Source organism: Gossypium hirsutum, chromosome D01 (assembly GCF_007990345.1).
Source record: "Gossypium hirsutum isolate 1008001.06 chromosome D01, Gossypium_hirsutum_v2.1, whole genome shotgun sequence".
Lineage (NCBI taxonomy): Eukaryota > Viridiplantae > Streptophyta > Magnoliopsida > Malvales > Malvaceae > Gossypium > Gossypium hirsutum.
In genome coordinates, this window is record NC_053437.1 from 12,085,640 (window position 1) to 12,102,059 (window position 16,420).

General features: G+C 39.0%; 1 protein-coding gene across 2 annotated transcripts; it reads left to right on the forward strand.

Annotated features, from left to right (window-relative positions):
* The first annotated feature begins 308 nt into the window (after positions 1-308).
* Positions 309-15,011, forward strand: LOC107921765 (E3 ubiquitin-protein ligase UPL1). 2 transcript variants are annotated; one of them, XM_016851583.2, is made up of 16 exons: positions 309-661; positions 1,797-1,892; positions 1,971-2,177; positions 2,414-10,339; positions 10,406-10,723; positions 10,959-11,160; positions 11,240-11,523; positions 11,648-11,940; positions 12,097-13,225; positions 13,316-13,462; positions 13,590-13,670; positions 13,764-13,989; positions 14,078-14,217; positions 14,295-14,401; positions 14,487-14,662; positions 14,760-15,011. In XM_016851583.2, the coding sequence occupies exons 1-15, from the start codon at positions 629-631 to the stop codon at positions 14,587-14,589; spliced, it is 11,292 nt and encodes a 3,763-aa protein (XP_016707072.1). In that variant the 5' UTR covers positions 309-628; the 3' UTR covers positions 14,590-14,662; positions 14,760-15,011. The 2 variants fall into 2 exon arrangements, with proteins under 2 accessions (XP_016707072.1, XP_016707074.1); XM_016851585.2 differs by having other exon boundaries at positions 2,417-10,339.
* The last annotated feature ends 1,409 nt before the right edge of the window (positions 15,012-16,420 follow it).

Sequence of the window (16,420 nt, forward strand, 5' to 3'; positions counted from 1 at the left end):
TAATTCGTGTTATATTTATTTTCACACATTTATATATTATATGAGTAAAGTAATATAATATTTTATAGAATATGGATTATTTCTCTTTATAATGGTATTGTAGTAATAATATTTTAGATAAAAGTAAAATAATAATAAAATTGAGTACAATTTACAAAGAAGTAGGCAAATAAATAAATAAATAATAATTTCCTTATTATTTTTCTTCTAGCAACAGCTTAGATGAAAACTTCATATTATTATTTTTAATTTACTAAATATTTTTATTTTTTGACTATAAATATTTAGAATACACTCTTTCTATAGATTCTCCAGTTCATACAATTCTTCTCCACTTCTCTCTTTTCTCTCTCTTTCTTTGATCTCATCAAAAACCCTAATTTCCGATCGGGAATCCCAACTTTTCCCCCAAATTCACTTCTGATTATCAATCCCACTTTTCTTCTCAATTTTAGGATCCTTATTTGATCCTCATATTTTAACAGTGATAATTGAGAAAAAGAAGCCCTAACCTTTTTTTTATTTAATTTTCTAACTTTTTAAAACTCTTCGATCAATTCTCGGTTGCTTTGAGAATTGATCGATTCTCTGAATCTTTATTTCTTGAAATGCTCTTTTTTTGCTCAACATGAAGCTCAAGCGAAGGAGGTATTTAGAAGTGGTATGTAAAAGATTATTCTTTCCTTCAATTATTTTTTATTATGTTATGTGCTTTTGATATTACTTATTTGTTTTTCGAATTTTTAGTTTTTTTTATGCTGTTTAATTTATGCGAAGTTTGATTTTTTTTATTATCTTTTTATTGATCAGGATTAAAGATTTTAATTTGTATATATTTTCATGCTTTTGATTGTTTAGAGTTCGTTACTAACAGCTAAGTTTGATAGTTGAGATAGAGATGGAATTGTTTATATATATTTCTAATTTATGTTTAAAAAAAATACTGTAAGCGTTTTCTAATTTTCTTTGATACCTTGTATTTAGGCATTAATAAATAATGCTCTATTTGCTTTATTGGCTAGGAAATAACAGGAAGTGAAATGAGCTTAACTATTTACTTTGAACTCTAAATAATAGAGTCTGTAAGATTATTACGGGTTTGAAGCAAATTTCCAGTTTGGAAAACCCATATAGAATTACGGTATCAAATAAATAACTAAGTCGGCATAAAATTGACCTTTCATTTTTTGACATTTTACTGGTAACATATTGGGGGCATTGTTGCTTGAATCTGAATTTGGTGTCATTTTATTAATGTGAAGACTATAAAGTTTATTTCATTTGACGAAACATGCAAATATTTGTCTGTTGTTTGCAAAAAAGCAAGGATATGTCTGTAATTCTTGAGTTAGGAGAGGCTATGGTGGAGATTGCTAAATTTAGTTGATTGCCATATAGCATGATCTGGTAATGTTTTTAATTTTTTTTGACATTTCCACTGTACAAGTAATAGCTACTTGGGTTAGATATTGATTGTTGAAAGCTGGGCAAAATATTTTTATTGGAAATGGTTTTATGAGGAGGCTTGAGGTTATATTCATAGAGAGCTATGGGAACAAATTTTGGTTTCTTTTGTGTTATGCTTATTTCTTCCCATATAGACAGAAAGCAGTTAGTAGCTTTTAGGCTGTTCAGTAGTGTATGGTCTATTTTTCTTATTACTTGTCTTTTCTCTCTCTTGTTCGGTCTCCTTTGATTTTCTAATTCTGCATTCTAATATTTGTAGCACATGAAAATCTAGGAATCTATTGATGCCTATAGCTAAAGTAACTGTTTTTCGTTTTGATTTGTATCAGCCTCCCAAAATCAGATCCTTCATCAATAGCGTGACTTCTGCGCCTCTGGAGAATATAGAGGAACCTCTGAAAGATTTTGTTTGGGAGTTTGATAAGGTGCCTCTTTAACCTTTATTTGATAAAATGTTGCGGTATCTGTAGTGCAGTTAATTAACTTTTTTGTTATTGATGCAGGGAGATTTTCATCATTGGGTTGAGCTTTTTAACCATTTTGACACATTTTTTGAGAAGCATATAAAACCAAGGAAAGATTTGCAGGTTGAGGATAAATTTTTTGGATCTGATCCTCCTTTCCCCAGGGAAGCAGTTCTTCAAATTCTTCGTGTTATAAGACTAGTCTTGGACAACTGCACAAATAAGCATTTTTATAGCTCTTATGAGGTATTTTTTTGGTCTTAGAAATCCTATGCTCTTACATTTTATACTACACATATCCTCCTCTTAGAAAAATATATTAGTAAATCTATATGCTTTATAATCTTGGTTGTCTTTTTTGATTTCTTTCCAAGTTGGTGATCAGACATTATTTCCTTTGAGGCTATTAATATGGAAATTATTTCCTTTGATTTCTTTTTTTCATCTTAATTTTCTTGGTTTTGGTTCCTTGCTGTTTGCAGCAGCATCTTTCATCCTTGCTTGCATCGACTGATGCTGATGTTGTTGAGGCTTGCTTGCAAACTTTAGCTGCTTTCTTGAAGAAAACAATTGGAAAGTACTCTGTCAGAGATGCATCTCTGAGTTCTAAGTTATTTGCACTTGCACAAGGTTGGGGGGGAAAAGAAGAGGGTCTAGGATTGATTGCATGTGCTATACAGAATGGATGCGATACAGTTGCTTATGATCTTGGGTGTACTCTACATTTTGAGTTCTATGCATCAAATGAGGTCTCTTCCTCTGAACAGTCTACCCGAGGTTTACAAATTATTCATTTACCTAATATCAACACTCATCCAGAGACTGATTTGGAGCTCTTGAATAAATTAGTTGGTGAATATAAGGTACCAGCCAATTTAAGATTTTCTTTATTATCAAGATTGCGGTTTGCAAGGGCTTTTGGATCTTTAACATCTCGGCAGCAGTATACGCGCATTCGCTTGTATGCCTTCATCGTTCTTGTTCAGGCAAGCAGTGATACTGATGACCTTGTTTCTTTCTTCAATAATGAGCCTGAGTTTGTCAATGAATTAGTTACTTTACTGAGTTATGAAGATGCAGTTTCTGAGAAAATTCGGATTTTATGTCTGCTTTCTTTGGTTGCTCTTTGTCAAGACCGATCCCGCCAACCAGCTGTATTGACTGCTGTTACATCTGGTGGACACCGTGGCATTCTATCTAGTCTCATGCAGAAAGCCATTGATTCTGTAATTAGCAATACCTCAAAGTGGTCTGTTGTGTTTGCTGAGGCTCTACTATCCCTTGTCACTGCTTTGGTTTCATCATCATCAGGTTGCTCAGCCATGCGTGAAGCAGGGTTTATACCTACTCTTTTACCTCTGCTTAAAGATACCGATCCTCAGCATCTGCATTTGGTTACTACAGCCATCAATATTCTGGAAGCTTTTATGGATTACAGTAATCCTGCAGCTGCACTGTTCAGAGACTTGGGTGGTTTAGATGATACAATCTCTCGCTTAAAACTTGAAGTTTCTTATGTGGAAAACAGTCCAAAGCAACTAGTTGAAGACCCTGATTGTAGTGGGAGGATTTCACAAGTAGTCGCAGGAGCGTCAACTGAGCTTGATAATATGCAGCCTTTGTATTCTGAAGCATTAGTTGCTTATCATCGACGGCTACTCATGAAAGCTTTGTTACGGGCTATATCTCTTGGAACATATGCCCCTGGAAACACTGCTCGTATTTATGGATCTGAGGAGAGCTTGTTGCCACAATGCTTATGTATCATATTCAGACGAGCAAAAGATTTTGGTGGGGGAGTATTTGCACTTGCAGCAACTGTTATGAGTGATCTAATTCACAAGGATCCTACTTGCTTTCCTGTCTTAGATGCTGCTGGTCTTCCATCTGCCTTCCTAGATGCTATTATGGATGGTGTTCTCTGCTCTGCCGAAGCCATAACATGCATACCTCAGTGTTTGGGTGCCTTCTGTCTTAATAATAATGGTCTTGCGGCAGTGAAAGATCGCAATGCTTTGAGGTGCTTTGTCAAGATATTTACTTCTAGAACATATGTGCGGTCTCTTACCGGAGATACTCCTACTTCTTTGTCAAGTGGCTTGGATGAACTTATGCGTCATGCTTCTTCATTGCGTGCACCTGGAGTGGACATGGTGATTGAGATCTTGAATGTCATACTGAGAATCGGAACTGGGGCTGACACTTCATCTTTTGCTGCTGAATCTTCTGCCCCTGTTCCAATGGAAACTGATGCTGAAGAACGGAATTTGATTCAGCCAGATGACAGGGAATCCTCAAGGAGTGAGAGTTCAGATCAGATGTCAGAGGTGTCTCCTGATACTTCTTTAATGAATATTGAATTGTTCCTTCCTGATTGTATTAGCAATGTGGGCCGTCTTCTTGAAACCATCCTTCAGAATGCTGATACATGCCGTATATTTGTTGAAAAGAAAGGGATTGACGCTGTCCTGCGGTTGTTTACCTTGCCTTTACTGCCTCTTTCAGCATCAGTTGGACAGAGCATTTCTGTTGCCTTCAAGAGCTTTTCACCTCAGCATTCTGCATCTCTGGCTCGAGCAGTTTGTTCATTCCTAAGAGAACAGCTGAAGTTAACAAATGAACTGTTGGCTTCTATTGGAGGAACTCAGCTAGCCACTGTTGAAACTGGCAACCAGACTAAGGTTCTGAGATCTCTTTCTAGTCTTGAAGGTATATTGTCTCTTTGCAATTTTCTTTTGAAGGGCACTACTAGCGTTGTATCTGAGTTGAGCACTGTAGATGCTGATGTATTGAAAGATCTTGGGAGGGCATACAGGGAAATAATATGGCAAATTTCTTTGTCTAATGACACCATGGCTGATGAGAAGCGAAAAGCTGATCAAGAGAGTGAGGGTACAGACACTGGTCCATCAAATGCCGCTGTTGGAAGGGAAAGTGATGATGATGTTAGTACCCCAGCTGTGAGATACATGAATCCAGTTTCTATTAGGAGTGGTTCTCAGTTTCTGGGTAGTGCAGACCGAGAGTTTCTTTCACTTGTTCGTTCTGGTGAAAGTTTGCACCGTCGTAGTCGACATGGTCTGTCCCGTTTAAGGGGTGGAAGGAATGGTCGACACCTGAATTCTCTGAACATTGATTCTGATTCTTCTCACAGTTTGCCAGAAACATCTTCTGTCCAGGATTTGAAAACAAAAAGTCCTGGTCTTCTTGTTATAGAAATTCTTAACAAGCTTGCTTTCACATTGCGGTCCTTTTTCACAGCTCTTGTAAAGGGGTTTACGACACCTTACCGTCGTAGAGCTGATGTTGGATCATTAAGTTCGGCTTCAAAGACTCTTGGTATGGCCCTGGCTAAAATATTTCTTGAGGCACTGGGTTTCTCTGGGTATTCTTCTTCTTCAGGACTTGATACTTCACTTTCTGTCAAGTGTCGGTACCTTGGGAAAGTTGTTGATGACATGGGAGCACTGACATTTGACAGTAGGCGGCGAACATGTTATACAGGAATGGTTAATAACTTTTATGTGCATGGAACCTTTAAGGAGCTACTTACCACTTTTGAAGCTACTAGTCAGTTATTGTGGACATTACCTTACTCTGTCCCTACACCTGCTATTGAACACGAGAAAGCAGGTGATGCAAATAAAGTCTCCCATGGTACATGGCTGCTTGATACATTACAATGCTACTGCCGCGTGCTCGAGTATTTTGTTAATTCTACATCATTATTGTTTGGGAATTCTACATCTCAGACTCAGCTGCTTGTTCAGCCTGTTGCTGCTGGCTTGTCAATCGGCCTCTTTCCTGTTCCTAGGGACCCAGAAACCTTTGTGCGCATGCTGCAGTCTCAGGTGCTGGATGTGATTCTTCTGATCTGGAACCATCCTTTGTTTCCTAATTGTAGTCCTGGTTTTGTGGCTTCTGTTGTTTCTATTGTCATGCATATATACTCAGGTGTTGGTGATGTGAAACGAAATCGCAGCAATATTACAGGAAGTACAAACCAACGTTTCATGGCCCCAGCACCTGATGAAGGAACCATTGCTACCATTGTTGAGATGGGTTTTTCCAGGGCTAGAGCAGAGGAAGCCCTGAGACGAGTTGAAACAAATAGTGTTGAAATGGCCATGGAGTGGCTGATTAGTCATGCTGACGATCCTGTGCAAGAGGATGATGAACTAGCTCGGGCTCTTGCTTTATCACTTGGAAATTCATCAGAGACATCCAAAGTTGACAGTGTTGATAAGCCAATGGATGTCATGACTGAAGAAGGGAGGCCCACAGCACCACCAATTGATGATATCCTCAATGCATCTGTTAAGTTGTTCCAGAGTAGTGATAATATGGCATTTTCATTGACAGACTTGCTTGTAACACTTTGCAATCGTAACAAAGGAGAAGACCGTCCAAAAGTGCTATCATTTCTTATTCAGCAGCTGAGGCTCTGTCCATTGGATTTTTCTAAGGACTCCAGTGCATTGTGTATGATATCTCATATTGTAGCGCTGCTTCTTTCTGAGGATGGAAATACACGTGAAATTGCTGGCCAGAATGGTGTAGTACCTGCTGTTCTGGATATCTTGATTGACTTTAAGGCTAAAAATGATGCGGGAAATGAAATTATGGCACCAAAATGTATCAGTGCTTTACTGTTGATCTTGGATAACATGTTGCAGTCCCGTCCAAGATTGTTTTCTGAGACGGTGGAGGGTACCCAGACAGTATCTCAGCCTGATTCATCTGGGGACCATGCTTCTTTGACTGTTCCAGAACCAGTGACAGAGAAAAAATCAGCTTCAGATGCTAATGAGAAAGAACCAATCACTTCATTTGAGAAAATATTGGGTAAATCTACTGGTTACTTGACTGTAGACGAAAGTCAGAAGCTGCTGCTTCTTGCTTGTGAACTAATCAAACAGCACGTTCCAGCAATGGTGATGCAGGCTGTTCTTCAGTTATGTGCTCGCTTGACAAAAACGCATGCTCTAGCTTTGCAATTTCTTGAGAATGGAGGCTTAGCTGCTCTCTTTAGTCTTCCAAGAACTTGTTTTTTTCCTGGTTATGATACTGTTGCATCTGCCATTATTAGACATCTCCTTGAAGATCCTCAGACTTTGCAAACTGCCATGGAGTTGGAGATTAGACAGACTTTGAGTGGCAGCAGGCATGCTGGCCGTGTTTCGCCTCGCACATTTTTAACATCAATGGCGCCTGTTATATGCAGAGATCCTGTAGTGTTTATGAAAGCTGCTACTGCGGTTTGTCAATTGGAGTCATCAGGGGGTAGACCCTTTGTAGTTCTATTGAAGGAAAAGGAGAGAGAGAAAGACAAATTGAAAGCTTCTGGTGCTGAAGTTGGGTTAGCTTCAAATGAACCTGTGCGAATTCCTGAGAATAGGGTAAATGATGGAACAGGCAAGTGTTCCAAAGGCCACAAAAAGATTCCAGCCAATCTTGCTCAAGTGATTGATCAGCTTCTTGAAATAGTTCTGAAGTATCCTTCTGCCAAAGGCCAGGAAGATAGTGCAACTGGCTTAATTTCTATGGAGATTGATGAACCCACAAGCAAGGTGAAGGGTAAGTCAAAGGTTGAAGAAACTAGGAAAATGGAGTCTGAAAATGAAAGATCTGCAGGGCTTGCTAAGGTGACTTTTGTCCTCAAGTTATTGAGTGATATTCTTTTAATGTATGTACATGCAGTAGGAGTCATATTGAGAAGGGATTCAGAAATGGGTCAACTCCGTGTTTCTAATCAATCAGACACGTCTGGCAGCCCTGGCATTGTTCATCATATTTTGCATAGGTTGCTTCCCTTATCTGTTGATAAATCATCTGGACTTGATGAATGGAGGGACAAGTTGTCTGAAAAAGCTTCTTGGTTTCTGGTGGTTCTGTGTGGCCGTTCCAGTGAAGGCCGTAAAAGAGTGATTAACGAACTTGTGAAAGCCTTATCTTCTCTCTCAAATGTGGAAAGTAATTCAATGAATAGCTCCTTGGTGCCTGACAAAAGGGTTTTTGCTTTTGCTGATTTGGCATATTCAATTTTGTCAAAGAACTCATCATCAAGCAACTTACCTGGCACTGGCTGCTCACCAGATATGGCAAAAAGCATGATTGAAGGAGGAGTAGTTCAGTGTCTAACCAATATTCTAGAAGTGGTTGATTTGGATCATTCTGATGCACCGAAAACTGTAAGTCTGATGCTCAAGGCTTTGGAAAGCCTGACTAGGGCTGCTAATGCAAATGAGCAGGTTTTCAAGTTCGAATGTTTCAACAAGAAGAAGTCATTGTCTTCAAACGAAAGACATACTGATCAGGTAACTATATCTGCTGCTGAGGAGACAGAGCACAACCAGAATGGGGGTGGTCAGCAAGCAGTTGTAGATGCAGAGACAACTGAACAACAACATCAAGTGACTTTGCAAATTGAAGACAATCACAACGCAAACTCAAATGATCCTATCGAGCAAGATATGAGAGTTGAAGTGGAGCCTGTAGCTAGCAACAGACCAGTGGAACTTGGGATGGATTTCATGCGTGAAGAAATGGAAGGAGGTGTGTTGCACAATGTTGACCAAATCGAGATGACATTCCGGGTGGAGAATAGGGCAGATGATGATATGGCTGATGAGGATGATGACATGGCGGATGATGGGGAGGATGATGAGGATGATGATGAGGGGGAGGATGAGGATGAGGATATAGCTGAAGATGGTGCTGGAATGATGTCTTTAGCTGATACTGATGTGGAGGACCATGATGATACTGGTTTGGGAGATGACTATAACGATGACATGATTGATGAAGAAGATGATGACTTTCATGAGCGACGTGTCATAGAGGTGAGGTGGAGGGAAGCCCTTGATGGGTTAGACCATCTGCAAGTACTTGGGCAACCTGGAGCTCCAAGCGGTTTAATTGATGTGGCTGCTGAACCTTTTGAAGGTGTGAATGTGGATGATCTCTTTGGTCTTCGTAGGCCTGTAGGTTTTGAACGCAGGCGATCTAATGGTAGGTCTTCCTTTGATCGTTCTGTTACAGAAGTAAATGGCTTTCAACATCCTCTTCTGTTAAGACCATCCCAGGCAGGGGACTTGAGCTTGATGTGGTCATCCGGTGGGAATTCATCCAGGGATTTGGAAGCTTTCTCATCTGGGAGTTTTGATGTTACCCACTTTTACATGTTTGATGCTCCTGGTCTGCCATTTGATCATGCACCAAATAGCCTGTTTGGTGATCGATTGGGTAGTGCAGCACCCCCACCCTTGACTGATTATTCTGTAGGCATGGACTCATTGCATCTGCAAGGGAGAAGGGGGCCTGGTGATGGACGGTGGACTGATGATGGTCAGCCACAAGCAAGTGCTCAAGCTGCAGCAATTGCACAGGCTGTAGAGGAACAGTTTGTATCTCATTTGCGCAGTACAGCTCCAGCCAACAATTTAGCAGAAAGGCAGTCACAAAATTCTGGAGTCCAGGAGTCGCAACCATCAGATGCTCCTCCATCAAATGATGGGAAGGCTGTGGTAGAGGGAGAGAACACCAGCAGTCAGCAGAGTGAAGATCAGCTGCAAGAAAATAACAATGGAATTTCACAGGAACTTAATCCAACAGGTGAAAGTGTTACATGTCAAGGGCAGCTCAATCCTCAGTGTGGTGATATGGCTGAATCTATTCAAAGGCATGAAGGGATATTAACTCAAACGTTTTCTTTGAACAATGCACCAGATGAGCATGATAACATGGAAATTGGAGATGGGAATTGCACAACAGCTGCTGATCAAGTAGAGCAAATTTCTGAAATGGTTAACTTGCCTGAGGGGGGTTCTGTTGTGCCTGAAAACCTTTCACCACAGAGCATGGGTGATGATGGATTGTCAGGAGGAGATGGTCAGGCAGGTAATCGTATTTTGACAGGTACTGGTTTGGAGATGCCTAACCCAGGTGATTCTAATGGGTCTTCGGTTCATGAGCTTATTGATGTGGACATGAATACTGCTAATGCTGAAGAGAACCAAACCGATCAATCAATTCCTCATGAAATTGGTGCAGAGGAGCCAGACACACTTGATTCTCAGGATGCTAATCAGGCTGATCAAGCTAGTGCTAATATTGAGGGTCCTGGTTCTAATGCCATAGACCCTACCTTCTTGGAGGCATTACCTGAAGATTTACGGGCAGAAGTTTTGGCTTCCCAACAAGCCCAATCTGTTCAACCTCCAACTTATGTACCACCTTCAGCAGATAATATTGACCCTGAGTTCTTAGCTGCTCTTCCGCCAGACATTCAGGCAGAAGTATTAGCACAGCAAAGAGCACAGAGAGTTGCACAGCAAGCTGAGGGTCAACCTGTGGATATGGATAACGCTTCTATCATTGCCACCTTCCCTGCTGATCTGCGTGAAGAGGTTTGTACTGTAAACTTTTCCCTCCTGAATAACTGAACAATATTAACTTTTTAGCCTTTGTCCCAGGTGCTTTTGACTTCTTCAGAAGCAGTTTTGTCAGCATTACCATCTCCTTTACTTGCTGAAGCTCAAATGCTTAGGGATAGAGCAATGAGTCATTACCAGGCACGCAGTTTGTTTGGAGGTAGCCATAGGCTAAGTAATCGGAGGAATGGTTTGGGTTTGGATAGGCAAACAGTGATGGACAGGGGTGTTGGAATTACATTGGGCCGAAGGCCTGGTTCTACCATTTCAGATAGCTTAAAAGTGAAGGAAATTGAAGGGGAGCCTCTTCTGAACTCCAATTCTTTGAAAGCTTTAATTCGCCTTCTACGGCTAGCACAGGTACTGCTATTTACTGTTTTTCATGCTTCAATGTTCAACAAAGCTTACTGAATCTGACCAATCTGCCAAGATGGTTGGAGATTGACAGCTTTAAAGTTCTTGAATTACTCTATTTAGTTTTGTTGACAGCAGACTATGCTGTTGGTATAATGTAGGTTATGTTTCTCCGAATACTTGATGAAAACTTTGAAACTTGTATTTTCTAACACTTGTTTTTGTTTTTATCTGTTTGTAGCCGCTTGGGAAAGGCCTTCTGCAGAGGCTTCTGTTAAATCTTTGTGCACATAGTGCTACTAGGGCAACTTTGGTAAAGCTCTTGCTTGATATGATTAGATCTGAAGTTGAAGGCTCTAGCAGTGGTTTGTCAACAATTAATTCCCAAAGGCTTTATGGTTGCCATTCAAAAGTTGTTTATGGTCGGTCACAGGTGTTCGATGGTAATGCTTCATCTGATATTACTGTGCCTTCCTGCATTTGTTTCCCTCATCTTACCTTCGGGTTTTTATGTTGCAACAGGTCTTCCACCTCTTGTACTACGTCGTGTTCTTGAAATTTTGACTTATTTGGCTACAAATCATTCTGCCGTTTCAAATATGCTGTTCCACTATGATCCTTCAATTCTTTCTGAGCCTTTGAGCCCCCAAAACCCAGAAACCAAGAAAGATAAAGGCAAGGAGAAAATTATCGATGGAGATGCATCAAAACCCTTGGGAAACTCTCAAGGGGATATCCCTCTAATATTATTTCTTAAGCTCTTGAACCGACCGCTGTTTTTGCTCAGCACTACCCATCTTGAGCAGGTACTCTTTAAATTTATCGCCCTTCTAAATATTTTACTCATTAACCTGGCTCTCTCTTAGTCCTGGATATTGATATAATTCTGTATTATTTGCTGTTTGTTTTAATATGGTATGTAATATGCAGGTTGTAGGTTTACTTCAAGTGGTTGTCTACACAGCAGCATCAAAATTAGAAAGCTGGTCACTCTCTCATTTAGCTGTTGATAATTCAAGTTCTCAGAACCTGCTCGATGAAGAAGCTTCTGGTGATGCACATAAGGACCTTCCTTTGACAGAACAAGAGTCTAATCAAGAGAAGCGGACCAAGACTGAATCCTCTGGATCTAAAGGCAATAAAAATGTGGACTTTCATAATATTTTCTTGCAGCTACCAGAATCTGATTTGTGCAATTTGTGCAGTCTTCTTGGTCGTGAGGGGTATTATTTCTTGACTCTTATACCTCAGGATATGTTGAAAGTTATTTATGCTAGTTAGGATTTTGTTCTCAGGTTCGTTTTTCTTTTTGATCCCATGTTTCCCTGGCAAATCCTTTTATTTCTTTTTGACTTCTGCTTTGTAATATTTTTGTTTAGGTTGTCAGATAAAGTTTATATGTTAGCTGGTGAGGTGCTGAAGAAACTGGCATCAGTTGCTGTGACCCATCGGAAATTCTTTACCTCAGAGCTTTCAGAATTAGCTCATGGTTTGAGTAGTTCGGCTGTCAATGAGCTTGTAACACTGAGGAATACGCAGATGCTGGGTCTTAGTGCAGGTTCCATGGCAGGAGCTGCTATTCTACGTGTGCTACAAGTGCTTAGCTCACTCACTTCAACTAATGTTGGTAATGATACACCTGAGGGTGGTGATGATGAACAGGAAGAGCAAGCTACCATGTGGAAGTTAAATGTATCATTAGAGCCATTGTGGGAAGAATTGAGTAATTGTATTGGCTTGACTGAGGCACAGCTGGCTCAGAGCTCACTCTGTCCAACTGTATCTAATATAAATGTTGGGGAGCATCTTCAAGGAGCATCCTCGTCATCACCACTTCCTCCTGGGACTCGGAGACTTCTTCCTTTCATTGAGGCCTTCTTTGTTTTGTGTGAGAAGTTACATGCCAATCATTCTATCATGCAACAAGATCATGTAAATGTGACTGCACAAGAAGTAAAAGAGTCTGCTGAGTGTTCTGTTTCCTTACCCTCTAAATGCGGTGGGGATTCTCAGAAGAAGCTTGATGGTTCTGTCACATTCGCAAGGTTTGCCGAGAAGCATCGTAGACTTCTGAACGCTTTTGTTAGGCAAAATCCTGGCTTGCTAGAAAAACCGCTATCTATGTTGCTGAAAGCTCCAAGGTTGATCGACTTTGATAACAAGAGAGCATATTTCCGTTCAAGAATAAGGCAACAGCATGAACAACATCTTGCTGGTCCACTGCGGATAAGTGTGCGGCGGGCATATGTTTTGGAGGACTCTTACAATCAGTTACGAATGCGACCTACTCAGGATCTGAAAGGTCGCTTGAATGTGCAGTTTCAAGGGGAAGAGGGCATTGATGCCGGTGGACTGACTAGAGAATGGTATCAGTTACTCTCAAGGGTCATATTTGATAAAGGTGCATTACTTTTTACTACTGTGGGGAGCAATGCAACTTTCCAGCCAAATTCCAATTCTGTTTACCAGACCGAGCATCTTTCTTACTTCAAATTCGTTGGTCGCGTGGTAAGCCACTGGGCTGTTAGGTTCTAATGTAGGTGTTTATCGTGATTTGCATTAGTTTTATTCTTATTTTTTCTCCTGTGATACATGCAGGTTGCAAAGGCACTATTTGATGGTCAACTTTTGGATGTTTATTTTACTCGATCCTTCTACAAGCATATTCTTGGTGTTAAGGTGACCTACCATGATATAGAGGCAGTTGATCCTGATTATTACAAGAATCTGAAGTGGATGCTGGAGGTTGGTTTAATTAATCAATTTCTTCCCTGGTTATTTTGGTTTTCTCGCATAATGCATTGGAGCCATTGAGTCTATTTGAAGGACTAATTCACCATTGTTTCTTAATGTCTTCCTTTTTATAATTCAGAATGATGTAAGCGACATTCCTGACCTGACTTTCAGCATGGATGCTGATGAAGAAAAGCACATACTTTATGAAAAAACTGAGGTTTGCAAAGATTGAACAGAGTTTTTTTCCCTGGTTTTTTCTTGCTATTTTCTCAATTATCTTCTAAATTGTTATGTTTTGCTTGAAAAAAAGGTCACTGATTATGAGCTCAAACCTGGAGGAAGAAACACCAGAGTTACTGAAGAAACAAAACATGAATATGTAGACCTTGTTGCTGATCATATCTTGACAAATGCTATCCGTCCTCAAATCAATTCCTTCCTTGAGGGATTTAATGAATTGGTGCCACGTGAACTTATTTCAATTTTTAATGATAAAGAGCTCGAGTTACTAATCAGTGGACTTCCTGAAATTGATTGTAAGCTAACCAGCCTATATGCTTTTTATGCTTGTCATTGTGTTTGTCTGTGGTTCTTTTATCATCTAAAAATCTCATCATTTTGCAGTGGATGATCTAAAGGCCAACACTGAGTATACCGGCTATACGGCTGCATCTCCTGTTATTCAATGGTTTTGGGAAGTTGTTAAAGCTTTTAGTAAAGAGGACATGGCAAGATTGCTTCAGTTTGTAACTGGAACATCAAAGGTAATTTTATTGGTTTATATTAAATTGTTCAGGTTGTCCTAGGTTGGCATCCATGTGAATTTATTGGGTGTGTACAGGTGCCATTGGAGGGTTTTAAGGCACTGCAGGGTATCTCTGGTCCACAAAAATTTCAGATTCACAAGGCTTTTGGAGCTCCTGAGCGGCTGCCTTCTGCCCATACATGGTGATGAGCGAATACATTCTTTACTCACAATTTACTTTTATGCTTTTTCATTGTGTTTTTTAACAACTGTTTTTTTCGTCTCCAGCTTTAATCAGTTAGATCTTCCTGAGTATTCATCAAAGGAACAGCTTCAGGAACGTCTGCTGCTGGCTATCCATGAAGCTAGTGAAGGGTTTGGCTTTGGATGAACAGAGTTTGTATTACGATGATGTCAATGTCCCTGCAATGCCGGCGGTCCATTTAAAGATCTATATTGAATATGTAAGTAGAAGACCCTTCATCAACATTTCACCTTTTCATTGTGTCAAATTTCAATGGACCGTCTAAATAGTGTTCATTTTTCTGATTCCGTGTGCAGAAGCTTTTTCATTAGATTTTGGTTGGTGAAGAGAAGGTAGTAATGTTAACAATGGGATATGGCATGCCCAAAATGATGTAGAAATGGAGGGAAAGGTTGGTTGTGCTGCCTTTATAATTTGAAAAGTGGAGAGCTTATATTCTAGACAAACACTGAAGAGGATAAAAGATGATATTTTTTTGTAGTTGATTGAATGATGGTTCTTTCTTCTATTGTTAATATTTTTATCTAATTCTTGAAAATTGCTGCCTATATTTCTCTTTTTGGATCAGCCCCTCTCTCTAGACCTCAACTATTTCTTAGTAGTTCATATAATAATAATATAGTGATTGTTTATATTATCATATCAAATCCTCCAAACTTGTCTTTCCATTTCCTTAAGTTTCCTTCTTTTGATCAGACTTCTAACAGAGGAACTCAGTGCTCTTCCTCTTCTACCTTTATCATCACTTCAAAGTTGATTAATCGAATTTTTTACAAAAGTTGATTCGAACCATAATTAGGGTTTTAGTGAATGGAATATTGAATAGTTGAAATGAATATATAATATATGTGACTCGTATGTAATTACTCGTTAGTGGACCTAAGCATGAAATATATGAGAATTAAGGCAGCAAGGAAACGCGGTATATCATGGAAGGAAAGGAAAAGGAAGTGAGTGGTGGGAGTTGATAGCTTTCCCTAAGGTCACGTAAGGAGTCCTTTGTTGCTCTTTTTTCTTTTAATTTTCATTGTCTACCGTTAGTGCTGCTTACTAATTTAAAGTACAAACAACGGATTAGACAAATTGACAGTACATACATAGCAAAGAATCTTGATTAACTTGGCTATGGAAGGACATAAAATGGGGCTTACTTATTGGCTCATACTAAAAAATATACTTTAACTATCACTCCTAATATTAAAATTAAAATTACAGTGAGTAAATTAATTAATATTTACATTGCAGTTTGCATGATCCGGGTTTATTAGTTTATGAACAAAACACAGTAAAAGCTGTCATGGGATAATTAAGGGTATTTATTGCCTCAAGTATGACCTGTGTTTAAGTCGTGTTTATTGTTCAAGTTTTGTTTACTATTGTAATTCAAGAAGGAAAAGAAGAAGTTGCCAAGAAACCAAATGATGAGCTTTGAGACAATTTATATTTAGAATTAGAGGAAAATTTTAATTAGGACCCCCCCGGCTGTTTCTTCTTCATTTTTATTTGCTGGTCAATGATGGAGCCACCTCACCTAATAATTCCTTCTGCTACCTTTTCAATTAAACAAATATATCAATGCAACACTCAGTCTTCTTTAGAACTAATAATTGTCTCTAAACTTATTGAATATTTTATTTAAGGGTGAAGTTAAAAAGATTTTTAGGAGTGGAAATTAAATTTTAACAGTTTATATATTTATAACTTTTAAAAATTAAATTAAAATTTTATTATATTTAAAAAATTAAAGTATAATTTTATTTTTATTAATTTAAAATTTTAAAATTTTTAAAGGATCTAAATAGATAATTTTTTATTTTAGAGGACCAAGTCCCGGCTTTATTTTACGTGTATGTTATATAGGTTGTTCTCCTCATTTTCCTTCATTTTCTTTTCTGACTTTGATTTTATTCTTTTTAAATATAAATGTGTACATATACATAACTAGTATGAAAGGATG

Bases quoted from the DNA above. Each gene is read 5' to 3' on its own strand.
- LOC107921765 (XM_016851583.2), top strand. From the start codon at position 629: ATGAAGCTCAAGCGAAGGAGGTATTTAGAAGTG. The intron at 13,226-13,315 runs GTAAGCCACTGG...TGATACATGCAG, and splicing joins TCAAATTCGTTGGTCGCGTG to GTTGCAAAGGCACTATTTGA. The intron at 14,402-14,486 runs GTGATGAGCGAA...TTTCGTCTCCAG, and splicing joins CTGCCTTCTGCCCATACATG to CTTTAATCAGTTAGATCTTC.